We start from the raw sequence: 15,846 nt of genomic DNA, 5'->3' as shown, positions 1-15,846 counted from the left end.
ATATTTTTTGTTCTCCTTATAAAGCATTACCGCCTGTAATTAGAGACACTTAATATAAAGTGTTACCAAACCCTGATATTAGTGTTTATTCTGTCCATTTAACCTGTTCAGATTTCTAATTCTGGATATTTTAAAATGCACACACACCTGGATAACCTCATTAAGTTGGCACATCCACCTTATTTTCAAGAGGGACACAATACTGACCAATGTCTTCAAATATATTGAGTGCATTGTCCGGTTTTGGTAAACAGGGAAGCTTTATAGCTAGCGTTTCTGATTTGGAGGTTTTAACAGATAAAGGCCAGTGTCTATCCTGGATTTTTTAAGGTAAGGGTGAAAACAATACAACCTGAGTTCACATGGTAAATTATAATTTGTTTGATTTATTTATTTAACCTTTGAGATTAAAATCTCTTCTTTTCAAGGGCGACCTGGTCACAAATTTAAGTGAACACAACAGCTACAAACAAGTTCATCAAATTACAAAAAAAGCAATTTAAGAGCACCGGTTAAAACAAAAACATATCTTGGCTACACAGATGTCAATTTTTTTTGTAAAATGTAAACTCCTTTAAAGGTATCAAAACATTAAGTTTCAGTTCTAGAACTACAACCACCCAACAGCAGCAGCATGAAAAGGAAAGGAGAGAAACACAATAAAATGAAACTGGCCCAACTTCATGGGCCAGAGATGCTTTCAAAGCTTTGGGTCTGCAAAATGTTAATGGCTTACAAAGTGAGTCCTGACCCCCGCGGTGCCCTACTTAGAGTCAATAGCCCTGTGCTGAACCCTGTGTCAGTTAATTAGCTCCAGCACATCTCTGTTAGGAGACAAAGCAAAGGAGCACAACATTCAGTGTGTTTATAAGGGGCAGCCAGCAGCCGTGAAGCATGGAATTCAGGGCAAGCAGCATTACTGGTTAGAAATTCAGCAAGTACAGTCAGGAGCAGACTGCTCCGAGGGGTGGTCTTTTGAAAAAAGAACAACTTTTTTTTTTGGTACCCAATTATTTTCCCCCCCGACTTTGCCCAACATTTCTGAAAGAATCCGGCCCTATTTCTGAGAGATTTGGTTCACAAACCGAAAAATATGAACCAACACTGACATCCTGTATTTGTTTATTGAAGATAATTTATGGTAAGACGATGCGATGTTCAGAAACTTTTGTTATTAATATGCGATGTGCCAATTTTGCACAAGTATAGTTTAACTGTCATCTATGAAGGATTGGTTAGCATGAATGAGGTCATTGTTTTTAACATTGTGCCTCATTGGATTTATTATTCTATTAATCGACGTCCTAGACGCGAAAAATGTTGCCTAATTACCCCCCCCCCCCCCCCCCCCCCCCCCCACCCCCCCCCCCTCCCCCCCCCCCCACACCTTACCCACACCATACACCCCCCCCCCCCCCTCCCCCCCCCCCCCACGCACACACACACACACACACACACACACACACACTGCAGCAATGCCCCACACAGCTCAGGACAACTGAAGTTTTAGTGGATGTCCTCCGATCCCACAACAGAGCCAGCTTCCTCTGTCCACCTGAGCTCACTAGGTGCCTGACCAGTTGTGTCTGCTGTAGCGCAACGAGAAGAAACAGTCCCTGACGGTTTTGCCTCCCTAACCCATAGGAGTGCCAAAACCAAAGCCAATCCGGAATCCCCAGCAAAGACAACTTCACACAGCCAGGACAGGAACCTGTGCTGCCCTGACTGTATGACACCCTGCACATCACGCAGCCATGCCTTTACCAGGGGAGACCCTTGAAAACCCCTGTGCTCCCCAGACTGTGTGACTTCCCCTGCACTCCATGAGGTTATACCTTTACCAGGGGAGACCCTTGAGGACCCCTGCGCTGCCCAGACAGTGTGACTCCCCCTGCACTCCAGGCGGTCATGTCTTTACCAGGGGAGACCTTTTAAGACACCTACACTCCCCAGACAGTGTGACTCCATACGGTCATGCCTTTACCAAAATGCAAAAAAAAAAGGCTAAAGATCTCATAAAAAATGTAAAAAGAACAAATCCATATAACTAATGAAGAAATAACTTTAGCCCAGCTTGCACTTGCTCATTTCAATGATGCTACCTCCTTGGCTACCAGGAGAATCACTGTATTCTGACCCCGTCTGTTTGTTGAATATGAAGATAGCATTCGTGGAATGAGGACACACAGGTGACTTTTCAAAAGAATAAAAACATGACATATTACTGTATTATAAATTATAAAAAAAAACCGAACTGATATTAAACTTTTTTTAAATTGTTGTTTTTTATTATTATTATTATTTAGTATTGAGCTGTATGTCCTATGCACAGGAGTACACACAGGATATGATGCACAGAAATTTTAACAAATCCTTAATGGTGATTGGTTGATTTATCATAAACCATTTATATTAATCTGAAACTATATTATTGGGCACCACTGTTCAGTATATGGTGCATTTAACAGCTTCCTTCCCTCCTGCCCTGAGATCTGAGATATTCTAATTCTGTGCATCAATGTTACTGTGTGTGCTGTGCAGTGGACTTTGTGTCCTGACAGATTAGTGCCTTCGCTTCTTCGTGAGATATGAGTTAAGAGTTGGAGCCTGGGTGATAAACCTTTTTTCTCCACTGTGCTGCTTTCACAGAACACCACGAATTAAAATACGAGGGCTGAGGTCACTTTCTGAGAACTGTTTACCTTGTCTTCAAAATTAGATATTTCATAAAAGTACAGCGTTTAACCCACTGGCAGCAGAGCTGGACACTTCTAAGGCTGGCAATCCCTCAAACTAGTGTTTCGAATAGAAGTCTTTGTCAATGTCTTCAACAGTGAAATTGGGTCTGTTTCTTATACCATCTCTTAACGGTTCCATTCAGATAACTGAGTGTGCACATGCAGGTGTGAAAAAATCAGTTATCGCTAACCACTCTTAATCGAGTATGCAGAGCAGAGGAAATGTATGGAACAGGCAATGATGTGTGATGTACCCCCATGACGGATTCGCTCCCCTGTTAGTGAGATGAGCTTAAAATCTCTAAAACCAAGAATGCAGCTCTTTTGCACAGCGGATAAGACACTCGCTTGAGTTGCATGGGGTCGCCAGTTTGCGCCTAGCATCTATCCTGTTACATGTAGAATTCCTGAACAAAAGTATGAAAAGTCAGTGAGTAAACGGTGGAAATCATATATGCAGAGAAAGCTAGAATTGGGTAAAGTTGGAAAATCAGGTAGCGATAACAACGAGTAGGAACAAGCAGGCTGAAAAGCTGAGATGTGTGTTTGTGATGAACCTTCTTCAGGTGTTTAAAGATACGGACGGCAGTTTGATTGAACAATGCTGCAAGTCGAGTTTCTTTTCATGCAATCTATCCATTAGTCTCTGGATTCATTTTAATGGATGGCACGGATTGTATTTATAAATGGTACCCAGCAGTTTTTATGGTCCTGAGATGGTGGGATGTATTGAGACGTATAAAGAGTGTTAAAAAAAAAGAGTGCTAACACACTGACACACTTTCCCACTCTGTTTTAAGGAAGTGAGCGAGGAGTGTGTCATTCAGACAGTGCAAGAGTAAACCACCCTTGGAAATGATTTTACACACCAAGGATTGTGAAGCCAGTCATGAACCTTAAAAAACACAACATTTATAATAGACTTCAAACATTTTTTACTTGAACCCAGGCCTCCTGAGGTGAAAGACATTTGAAGCTAAGCCCCCAGATTTGAACCCCAGCCTCCAGAGGTGAGAGGCATGATTGAGAGTTTAATGAACTAGCCTCTGGAACCTAGATCCACTGTTTCCCAGTCCGCAGGGAAGCAATGCTTTCAGTACAAACATGACAAAAGAGTAGCAAAATGAAAAGCACTAAACTGCCACTGCACCCCAGGCTGTGTGTGTTTTCAATTAACATGTAATCATACGGTCTATTTTTATTGAAAAAGAAAACTGAAGTGAGGTACCCCGTCGAGAGGAGGCATTTCATTTCCAAGCGAGTCCCAGGGGGATGTGGTGTGTACTACGATACGCAACGGACAGGCTCACTGGGCTTTCAAATCAGAGGCTGATAAATAACAACAGGTGTCTTTGTGATCTGGGAGGAATACTATGACAAGTCCTCTGCTTCCGAGACAAGAGGGAAGAAATCCAACAGTCTTTCAAACAGGCCTCCTGTTCCTGTCCTGCGGGGATTAAAGGTCAGCTGCGTGTGTTCTGTTTGAAAACTCAAGAGATGGGAAACAAGGCACTGATAAGGGTATGCACGCCAGTGACTATACGCTATCCTTCAACATGAAATGCTAGATGAATGCAGAACAGCTTCTTGCGTTCCTTCTCCAATATGTTGTATAGATAACTGTCCCATCATCTTCAAAACCATGCAGAATATTAACATTTTCTAGCTTTGACCAAGCAATCTGTATCAATAGCAACCCCCCCCCCCCCCCCCCCCCCCCCCCCCCCCCCCCCCCCCCCTGCTGCGTGTTGAAGAATAATCTTGATTCTAGGGATATTTCAGCAGTAACTGCAGTACAGGGAGCATCGATTACGCAAGGAGAACACAGACTCTAGAGAGGACAAATAGTTTAAAAGACTAATGTATTTGTTTCAGCCCTAGTTATAATTCCACCAGCACTCATATTCTCATTATAAGGAGGAACACAAATTGCATATGGCTTCCAACCTCAGGATTATACAGGGAGATCACTAAGGGTGAAGTCATCTAAGGGTGGAGTCAACAACAGCCCAGTATGGCAAGTGATATTTTATAGTGGTATTGAGCAAATTCAACCAACTGCCTTAATTGTGTAAAATAATAATAATAATAATAATAATAATAATAATAATAATAATCATCCTGGATTGCAAACATCATAAAAATAACAGGACAGTATATGTGTGTGTGTGTGTGTGTGTGTGTGTTTGTGTGTGTGTTAAAATGTTATTTATTTGTGTTTCTTTTGTGGAATCGTTTCACCAAATTTACTGTAGGGCTCAACAATGTACCATGTGTGCTTTTCCACCCTCAGCCCCCACGCTAATGAAATTAAAAGCGCCGTGTTTATACATCACAGCCGAGCGCAAGGGGCTGATTGAATGTATGAGAGGGGACTGGAGAAATCCACGAGCCTGCCGGCCTGACATATGACATAAAGAAACATGCAGGAATAACTGCAGTCAGATTTATATGAATAATAATGACAGCCTCTTCTTACTACCGCATTTGTTGCGTCTGACACACACATTATTCCTAAACACATCAGTCACTATACAGACAGAACAGGCAGGGAGTGATGGAGCATTGAGCGTTGATGAAAACATTTGTTTGGGTTAAAGATTAAAATTGGGCCAAGTGGGAAGAATTTATAGCGTGCTGACCAAAATAAAAAAAATAAAAATAAAAATGTGCTTACTCTTGCTAGCATCACGCCCCCTTCAGGACATACTGCATCTGCAGCGACTTCGCTGAAAACATTAATCAGTTTAAAATAAGTAGTGACATTCGTCGAAAATCCGGAGAAATAAAAGGGGCTGCTCTGAGGTACAAAAAACGGTATCTCCGAACGTAAGTTTTTTTTTTTTTTTAATTTAAAATTTCTTTACAAATCCTGTATTCATCCAATAAGAAACGTTGATAATATTACTACTATATACCATTGACAACCAATTCATTTTGTGCTTCTGTTGCAGTAATGTTGTGTCCTGATGTATCTAACTTTTCCCAGGACACCTCTACTTCACATATTTCCAAATGCTTCACAGGCCTGAGGCTCGTGCAGGCCTGTGCCCCTACAGCTAAACCTGCGAGGGATGCAAACCACCTGGACGCTGTTGAAGTAGAGTACTGACCTATAAATCTGCACTTCTACAATACAGTATTAAACTCACACCAAGGAATTAGCGCTGCTGTAAAATGGAACACGATAGCGTGAAGCTGTGTGTATCTTTAATGAAACAGACCCTGAGGATGCATGACTCAGCACTGTGGATGGAATGGTGTAATGGAATGCAACTGAGTTAAAAGTTACCAGCTATGTTCCTTATCTCGTTGTAAGCGATTTAGCCCAGCCTCTAATCGCACCGCCTGTGTCTCTGCTCTCGTTGCTCCATGCCCCTCCCCTCTCTTTGGTAACGCCCTGTCTCTGCTCTCATTGCTCCATGCCCCTCCCCTCTCTTTGGTAACGCCCTGTCTCTGCTCTTGTTGCTCCATGCCCCACCCCTCTCTTGGGTAACACCCTGTCTCTGCTGTTCTCTTCTCTGCCCAGGAGAAGGTTAAGATGGCGGAAGTCTCTCACATGATTGACAGCGAGGTCTTCTTGGCGTTTTCCACGTACGCCACGATCGTGGTTCTGAAGATGCTGCTGATGGGACCCATGACGGGGTACTACAGGATGACAAGGAAGGTGGGCAAAAAACAAACAGACGAGAGTAAAGCGAGCAGCCACTGAATGTGGGAGTGACATGCTTCCCTATGCTTTACCATGCTCTCAGTGTGCTTTGTACTTTGACTATGGGAAACTTTTATAAGGGCAACCCTTGATTGAAGTGTAAATCTTGGAAATGGTGTCTCGGTATTTGAAACGCACTTGGGTAAAATAAATGTGTCCGTATTTGGACTGTCACTGCTCTCCAGTGAAATGTATCTGGTTTTCTTCAGTTTTAGAAGGTGTTTCTTAACTAAATGATCCAATCTTCAATATTTCTAGTCTCTTCATTTATGTTAAAATAACAACTTCAGTTACAATTGTAATTGTCATTTTGAGTTAATTATAATTGTAATTGAACCTCGGCACTCCTTTGTAATTGTAATAATACTGTATAATTGATCAACGGCACACCTTTCCAAGCTGAATCATTCAGTTTCATGTTGTGTTTTACATTGAGAGATCGGTTTGATGTTCCTAGATGTCAATGCCTGTAGGGCAGTTTCTTTCACCCGATCCACTCTCTGATTGTTTATTCTCCAGGCCTTTTCGAACCTGGAAGACACGGTTTTACATGGAAAAAATGAAGAAGACAAGAAGAAATTCCTCCGGACTGATCCGGATGTGGAGCGTGTCAGAAGGTGGGGATCCCTTCAGTGTTCCCCATCATTTCAATGCAGATCCTGCCAGTCAGGCATATGTTACGCTCGGGCCCCACTCACAGTGAGCACCCCTGTATTTCACACTGATTACAGATCTAATGGAATGCTTCTTTACATAACCCTGCCTGCCTGTCATCAGATAACAGCCTAATTAATTGTGATAAAACTTGATGACTCTACCACAGGTTAAATAGCTCAGTGTTGTGGTATATTGAGGACTGTGTCTGTATGAATGTCACACGCACACTTGTCCATGTACATTAGGGGGGTAACGATTCATAGTGTATCGATGAATTGCCATGCATTGTTTGTCGTGATACAAGACCAAAAGCACAACACCAATGTTGTGTATCACTGTCTCTTCCTGTGGTTTAGGTGCCACCAGAATGACCTGGAGAACATTGTTCCCTTCGTGCTGATCGGTCTGCTGTACGCGCTGAGCGGCCCTGCCCTGTCCACGGCCCTGCTGCACTTCCGCGTGTTCGTGGGCTCCAGGTTCCTGCACACCGTGGCATACCTGCTGCCCCTGCCCCAGCCCTTCAGGGGTGCAAGCTGGGTTGTGGGTGTGCTTAGCACCTTCTCCATGGGATACCAGCTCCTGAGCACCAGCCTGGTCCTCTAGAGAGAGAACCTGGCCCCAGCTCACACAGCAGGCTCTGGGTCAACTGTTCAGAAGAAGTGCTTCTCTCCTTTCTTTAATAGGTGATTTGAAATGGTACCAGCTTCGTTTTAGGGTTATGGTTAGTGTTTGTTTTTTTTTTGTTTTTTTAAATCTAGCACAAGTTACTTTTTTCCCCTGATACAAGTTTACCATGGTATTTTTGCACTTCCACCATGCTTTTTCCATGGTAATACCATGTATTAACCATCATTTACCCTGGTTTACCATGTTTATTAATATGCTTTACTATACCTCACTGTTCTTCACATTGCTGTCTTATCCTTTACCGCTTTCACTATGCTTTTACACTTTGCTATGCTTCTACTGTGGTAAACTTTGTATAAGGGTCTAGCTAATTCAAAATGAAAGCATTTCCATTGCCAGTGCTGATAGGTGAGAGAATGCTGTTTGAAGCCTTGATTGGCGTAGCTTTCAACATTACTATTTTGTCACTTCTATGACACTGCAGTCCATTGGGTCTAAACCCTTCTCTTTCAGTTCTAAATCTCTGGCTGTAATGATGAATGTGCCTGAGGCTACCTCACAGAGCAAATCTCTCTATTGAGATTTGAAAGCATGCAAGCACGTGGCGAGATGTCTTTTTATGAGGGGTTTTGTGTTGGTTTTTATATGCCATTCTAACCTGAAATCCCCCCTTTTATCTTTTGTAAAACCAAATGAAATAAAATGTCGTCTTACATTTTCCCCACTCATCGATCTGTTTAAGTGCTGCTTGTTTTAATGGGGGTGTTTTCTTAAATCTGGATTTCAAAGCATGCAGAGAATCACTTAGTCAAACAATCCTCAAGTTTTAGGAGAGGCGGAAGGAACAACTACATCACAAGCAGACCAACTCTGGTCTTTGTTAGACCTGTTTAGTCAGTTGAAGTGGATGTAAAGAGCCACTCTAAGAATCATACACACTGTTGCATTTCTTGTTTCTGCTGCAGGAATCTACATGCAGGCTGGGTCCATTAAACACTCGGAACCCAGATTTATCATGACTGCCAATTAAACTGACAGTCCGATAAAGAACTGCTTGAAACACATCATCGTGATTTACAGACGAGACTGCATGACACCAGGGTTTAAGTACTTTAAATAGACCTGATTCAGATGGAAATGTCATCATCTGAGAACAGCATGCAGAGATCCTATAAGCATTGATTCAGATCATTCAGCTGTGGACTGTTTCTGAGTCATTTAATACTTAATTAGACTTCAACAATACACCTTTTTTATACCAATATTCTACATGCTATTGTACGTTTACTAAAGACTCTTTGTTATCATTTAGCTGTTTAGTTTTAGTTATCAAACATGGTGACAGAGCTGTTTTTTAATGAAAATGTTTTTGTTTTATTCAGTTTTATGTTTTAGGAGCCTGGTGATCATATTCAGGGAGTTACTGACACCTACTGGATGGCTTTGAAGTGACAGCTCAGTTCAGTGTTACTGTACACTGCTTATTTCACGATCAGTGTGGTGTAGTAGAAAATGGAATATGTAACATAAATACAATGATGAAGGGTGCGCAGAATTTGAGTTGCTCTTATTTGCTAGGTGAGGAACAACAACGATCTTCAGTGCTGCAGTGGCACACCATCCGGTTCATTAAAAACATGATCTCTCGCTTTCCTTCTCTCTGATACGCAGGCATGTTGGGTGTACTGCACTCCAGGTCAATGTGTCAAACCTCTTTACTAGTGGTGCCTTGCTAGAGCTGGAGCCTATTAACTCCTATTCCAGCATCAGACCATCAGGCGCATAGGACTTAGAAAGGTCTTGCAGATATGGATTTAAATGAAGTGAATTTTAAAATTGGCAAGTTTGTTTTTTTATTATGAGACACATTATGTTGTACTGTTATGTAAAAGAATGTGACACTGACAGTTAATGTTCATTTGCCACCACTTTCCTTATAAAAGTTTCCTTTACTAAAAACACAGCAAAGTGTAACAAAACATAGTGAAAGCATGGTAAAGCATATTAAGCATGGCAGACCAGGGTAAACTGGTAAATATGTAGTATAAGCACGGGGAAAGTACTATGCAGCAATACCGTGTTCAACCTTCATAAGGGCTGTTATGGAAGAAAGAATAAAGGTCTATAACAAGTATAACAACCTAATAATAATAATAATAATAATAATAATAATAATAATAATAACAATTTGAAAGACTAGGATAGCTCCTTGTAGACACATGCTCAGTAATTTGTTTTGCAATTGCGATGGACTTCAAAGCCGCACTGATTGCTGTCTGTATTAACATCACTATGCTGCTGCTGTAGTGTCTTCCACAACAAGAAGCCTGGTGCATTACACTCTGTTTATATGAGCAGCTAAATAATACTGGAATTGAATCACAAAGACCGCAGAGGCATGGGGCTGGGGAGCAGTCCACTAAAGATTACCTTCTGATTGTGAAACAACTAGCAGTCTGAACACACCTCCTCAGCTCACACCCTCATCAAACACTACTGACCGAGGCTTCGATTGAAAGATGTACTTCTAACCAGGACACAGGCATACAGACTACGCTCATCTATTGCTTAAAATGTATAAAAAATCAATTGAGATCAAATGGAATACGAAAGGTCTTGGAGGCTAGGATAAGTCTGGAGAAGAGAATGTAACAGCCAGACAAACACAATGAGTGTCTAGGGTTCTCATTATTATGAATGAGATCTCTTAATATCTATAGCATGCTGTTGTACATACTGTAGACAGATAGAGAGAAAAATGATAAAGCAACAAAGCCCCACTCAGAATGACTGCATACTAAAACTATCAAGGGAAATTAAAAAATAAATAAATAAATAAAAATGCAACACACATAATAGCCGAAATAATAGAAAAACAACTTGGGTCACACGTTGAGAAATTACCAAGCTATGTTAAGGATACAACACAATTTTTAAAAAGACTTGAATCACTAAAGAACAACCTTCCAGAGAATACAACTGTATTTTGCATGAATGTAAAATCCTTGCACCCAAGTGTCCCTCGTAAAAAAAAACTTTAGAAGCTTGTCAAAAAGCTTGATCAATGAACATGATCAATGTAACTTTAGAAAACAGTTATTTTACATTTGTTGATAAAAATTAGAAATAAAATGATGGTACAGCAATAGGATCGAAAATAGGAATGCATTTTGCCAGTACATACATGGGGAAATGGGAAGAACAATTACTTAGAGAAGCGGAAAGAGAACCTTTAGAATATATTCAGTTTTTAGATGATGTTTTTGGGGTTTGGACACATGGAGAAGAATCTCTTTTCCAGTTTCATAAAATGGCAGATAAAATACACAGTAATATTAAGGTGGACCTTCGATGGACAAGAAAAGAAATATAATTTTTAGATACCATAGTTAAACTTGAAGAAGGTTCAATTGAAACTAACCTCTTCTGTAAATCTGCTGACATGCACCAGTATTTACACATCCAATGCACACTAAAAGGGCAATCCCAAAGGGTCTATGAATAAGTACGAAGAATATGCTCAAAAGAAAGTGACTATTAAACAAAGAAATGTATTAAAAACATATTAAAAAAGAGGATACAAAGAAAGAATTATAGAGAGAGTTAAGAAAAGTGGATAAACTACAAAGAGATAAAAAGGTCAAAAGAGTCCCATTAGTAATGAGTTACTCTAAACTTCTGCCCAATAAATCTAAGATAAGAAGTTTATATAAAATTATGTTAGTTAGAATTAATATAGATTTAAATATCTAAGTAAAAATGATGTCACACTATATAGAACACCATTACATCATGTAAGAATAAATCATGGATTTGAATATAAACAATAACAAGTAGTTGTCATGACGTCAAACATCTATAAATACCTCCAATTTTTTTATTCAAACACATGCTCCCTTGAGAAAGATATGTACAACATATCGAAACATTGGGAAGCTGGCTCTTTTAGCTAATATATATATATATATATATATATATATATATATATATATATATATATATATATATAGACCTTGATAATACCTCAGAATTGTCTACGAATTTTGGACCTCAGGCTTGTCTTATTTCAGCTGCTTGCAAAGCAATAGGAATGGAGCCGAAGGAAAGGACCACTCGTTATGAGTTTCAATGCAGGCAGCTTGGCTGGGGTTAGCAAGAATGCTTCTGCAGATGGCAAAGATCTGAGCCCAGTGATTACCATAAGCAATTTATATGGCATTGATTTAACCTTCTGGATGGTGTGATTGAACCTGGACTTTCCAAACACAGCCCCAGACTAAGGAAAAGAGGAGTGGAGCGGATCGATAGGCAGTTAGTCATGGAAGCAATTAACACACAGTCCAGGAAAAACACAGGGAAGCTTTGTTTTAGGAAGAGATGCCTGTTTGTTTTATTGTTTGGCAATGGTGTGCTGCTGTACTTTTTATTATAGAGGTGATCGATGAACATACATATTTTTTTAAATAATACCTATTTCCCAATGCATACATAGTACTGTTTTATAGCAGATACCTGCATGGTTTTGGTTGTATTGGAATGCTGTCGTGAAGAGCAGAGACATTGCACCCCATTAATAATAATAATAATAATAATAATAATAATAATAATAAAATAAATAATAATAATAATAGCTTTCCCAACACAATTTGTAGGAGCTAAACGATTTATGCTGTGTGTGTAACTGGACTGTATTTTTTATTGCAGAGGTAATCTGGTAAATAAAAAATGAAGGTTAATCTGTCCAGATACAGTGGCTTGTGAAAGTATTGACCCTCCTTGGCATTTTTCCTATTTTGTTGCCTTACAACCTGGAATTAAAATGGATTTTTTGGGGGTTTGTATCATTTTATTTACACAACATGCCTACCACTTTGAAGATGCAAAATATTTTTTATTGTGAAACAAACAAGAAATAAGACAAAAAAACAGAAAACTTGAGCGTGCATAAGTATTCACCCCCCCAAAGTCAATACTTTGTAGAGCCACCTTTTGCAGCAATTACAGCTGCAAGTTTCTTGGGGTATGTATCTATATGCTTGGCACATCTAGCCACTGGGATTTTTGACCATTATTCAAGGCAAAACTGCACCAGCTCCTTAAAGTTGGATGGGTTCCGCTGGTGTACAGCAATCTTTAAGTCATACCACAGATTCTCAATTGGATTGAAGTCTGGGCTTTGACTAGGCCATTCCAAGACATTTAAATGTTTCCCCCTAAACCACTCGAGTGTTGCTTTAGCAGTATGCTTAGGGTCATTGTCCTGCTGGAAGGTGAACCTCCGTCCCAGTCTCAAATCTCTGGAAGACTGAAACAGGTTTCCCTCAAGAATTTCCCTGTATTTAGCGCCATCCATCATTCCTTCAATTCTGACCAGTTTCCCAGTCCCTGCCGATGAAAAACATCCCCACAGCATGATGCTGCCACCACCATGCTTCACTGTGGGGATGGTGTTCTTGGGGTGATGAGAGGTGTTGGGTTTGTGCCAGACATAACGTTTTCCTTGATGGCCAAAAAGCTCAATTTTAGTCTCATCTGACCAGAGTACCTTCTTCCATATGTTTGGGGAGTCTCCCACATGCCTTTTGGCGAACACCAAATGTGTTTGCTTATTTTTTTCTTTAAGCAATGGCTTTTTTCTGGCCACTCTTCCGTAAAGCCCAGCTCTGTGGAGTGTACAGCTTAAAGTGGTCCTATGGACAGATACTCCAATCTCCGCTGTGGAGCTTTGCAGCTCCTTCAGGGTTATCATTGGTCTCTTTGTTGCCTCTCTGATTAATGCCCTCCTTGCCTGGTCTGTGAGTTTTGGTGGGCGGCCCTCTCTTGCCAGGTTTGTTGTGGTGCCATATTCTTTCCATTTTTTAATAATGGCTTTAATGGTGCTCTGTGGGATGTTCAAAGTTTCGGATATTTTTTTATAACCCAACCCTGATGTGTACTTCTCCACAACTTTGTCCCTGACCTGTTTGGAGAGCTCCTTGGTCTTCATGGTGCCGCTTGCTTGGTGGTGCCCCTTGCTTAGTGGTGTTGCAGACTCTGGGGCCTTTCAGAACAGGTGTATATATACTGAGATCATGTGACAGATCATGTGACACTTAGATTGCACACAGGTGGACTTTATTTAACTAATTATGTGACTTCTGAAGGTAATTGGTTGCACCAGATCTTATTTAGAGGCTTAATAACAAAGGGGGTGAATACATATGCACACACCACTTTTCCGTTATTTATTTTTTAGAAGTTATTTTTTTCATTTCACTTCACCAATTTGGACTATTTTGTGTATGTCCATTACATGAAATCCAAATAAAAATCAATTTTAATTCCAGGTTGTAAGGCAACAAAATAGGAAAAATGCCAAGGGGGGTCAATACTTTCGCAAGCCACTGTATCTGAAGTCTCATACAGCAAGCACAGTGCAATTGAATTGAGCATGAGAGAGTGGCTCTAAATCAGTCTCCCCTCATGTCTTAATTTAAAAAAAACAGCGCCTGAAAAACAAGGCCGAGAAAGAATTACTAACTACCAAGAGTTTCACTCATGGAAGTTCAATCATGATTTCAGCTGAATGTTTTTAGCCACTAATCGATAAGATTGCATGATCCTGTCCCCCGTATGAATTCCTGTACCAGTACCTGGTGTCATGCTTGACTGCAGCATTCAGACCTGTGCTTCAGACAGACAGAACAGTAACTGTCAGCTTTTAACTCTATTAGTGTAGAACACACTGGAGGCAATTGTTTACTGCCCTGCCAGCCTCGCAGTGGTATCCTCCTGGTGCCATCTGCACTCACTGTCGTCAGTCACACTGCCATATGCCAGTTACATTGTCACAGGAAATTGCTTGACCGGGAAATAAGTTGACGTTGTCTATACTGCGCATGCGTGACGATGTCTATCTCCAGGTCGAATGATTTCCAGTGATGACGTCACTTGCATGGCTGGCTATTCATGATCGCTGTGGCCAGCAAACCAAGGAGTGACAGTATGGCAAGAGCTGAGAAAAGCAACGCTAACTTGAAAATGATTTGGGGGAGGGGTTGATTTATAGCTTCACACTATCATGATCAATTTGACACAATACCATCTGATACACAAGAGACACCTAGGGAACCAATATTAGTTTACACCAGTAATGGAGGCTGCTATGATGTTGTATAAGATTGTACTTCCGTTCATTCAAAATCCAGTTATTGTAAATCCAACTATAAAACTGCTCATACTGGACGAGAGCCCAATTCTGCACAACTGTTTTATCCCTGATTTTCTCCCCAATTTAGAATGTCCAATCATTTTTTCCCCTCATCGCAGCAATTTCCCACATAGGAGAACTGAAGGTTCAGTGGGCATCCTCCAATCCTCTGACCAAGCCAGCTTCCTCTTCTACACCCAGGAACTCGAGAGCAGATGTCAGCGAGCTACCAGCCTCTGGAGGACAAAGGCCAGGCCTGCAGGTGTCTGCTCTGAGCTCACAAGTCACCTGGCCAGTAGGGTCCGCTGTAGGACAAACAGTCCCTGATGGTTTTGCCTCCTAACCCATAGGAGCACCAGATCCAATGTGACACTCCCAGTGGAATTCCCAGAAAAGACAACTTCACACAGCCAGGACACGAACCTGAGCTCCCTGACTGTATGACTCTCCCTGCACGCAACGTGGCTGTGCTTTTACCTGGGGAGACACTCAGGGACCCCCTATTTATCATATTTTGATATTAATAGGAACAGTCAGCGAGCGAGCTCATTTGGAAGTGGATTGGTTTTATTGTTTTATCTACTTCATCGTCCCAGTCTCTTTGCAATGGACGAGGAGGTCATTTTTGTCATATTTGGTGACTTCTCCAACAAAGAAAATTTGCTAGCTGGTGTGAGGAAGGTCCAGGGTTTAGTAATCAAACACACTTAGAAAGAGTTGCATGACTAATTTCCGTATTTATGGTAACTTTTTAAAAATTGATCTCAAACCAATTTCAACTTCCTATCCTGGATAGTGCAATCAGTACACCGATGTTTAATTGTTTCATTATGATTGTGTTATAGACTGTTATTTTAACAGCTTCAGAGCTGCTATGGCATCAGGGAATTGAAGAAAAGAAAAAAAGTCCCAGTTTTTCACTC

At 40.8% G+C, this 15,846-nt stretch overlaps 1 protein-coding gene across 1 annotated transcript; it reads left to right on the top strand.

Annotated features, from left to right (window-relative positions):
• The first annotated feature begins 6,247 nt into the window (after positions 1-6,247).
• Positions 6,248-8,458, top strand: mgst1.1 (microsomal glutathione S-transferase 1.1). Its single transcript, XM_041255326.1, has 3 exons — positions 6,248-6,405; positions 6,970-7,067; positions 7,464-8,458. The coding sequence occupies exons 1-3, from the start codon at positions 6,280-6,282 to the stop codon at positions 7,708-7,710; spliced, it is 471 nt and encodes a 156-aa protein (XP_041111260.1). The 5' UTR covers positions 6,248-6,279; the 3' UTR covers positions 7,711-8,458.
• The last annotated feature ends 7,388 nt before the right edge of the window (positions 8,459-15,846 follow it).

This window comes from Polyodon spathula, chromosome 7 (genome assembly GCF_017654505.1).
Source record: "Polyodon spathula isolate WHYD16114869_AA chromosome 7, ASM1765450v1, whole genome shotgun sequence".
Lineage (NCBI taxonomy): Eukaryota > Metazoa > Chordata > Actinopteri > Acipenseriformes > Polyodontidae > Polyodon > Polyodon spathula.
This window is presented reverse-complemented; position numbering and strand designations above follow the sequence as displayed.

Coding starts and splice junctions, on each gene's coding strand:
- mgst1.1 (XM_041255326.1), top strand. CDS start 6,280: ATGGCGGAAGTCTCTCACATGATTGACAGCGAGGTCTTCTTGGCGTTT. Junction 6,406..6,969: donor ACTACAGGATGACAAGGAAG/GTGGGCAAAAAA, acceptor TTTATTCTCCAG/GCCTTTTCGAACCTGGAAGA. Junction 7,068..7,463: donor GATGTGGAGCGTGTCAGAAG/GTGGGGATCCCT, acceptor CCTGTGGTTTAG/GTGCCACCAGAATGACCTGG.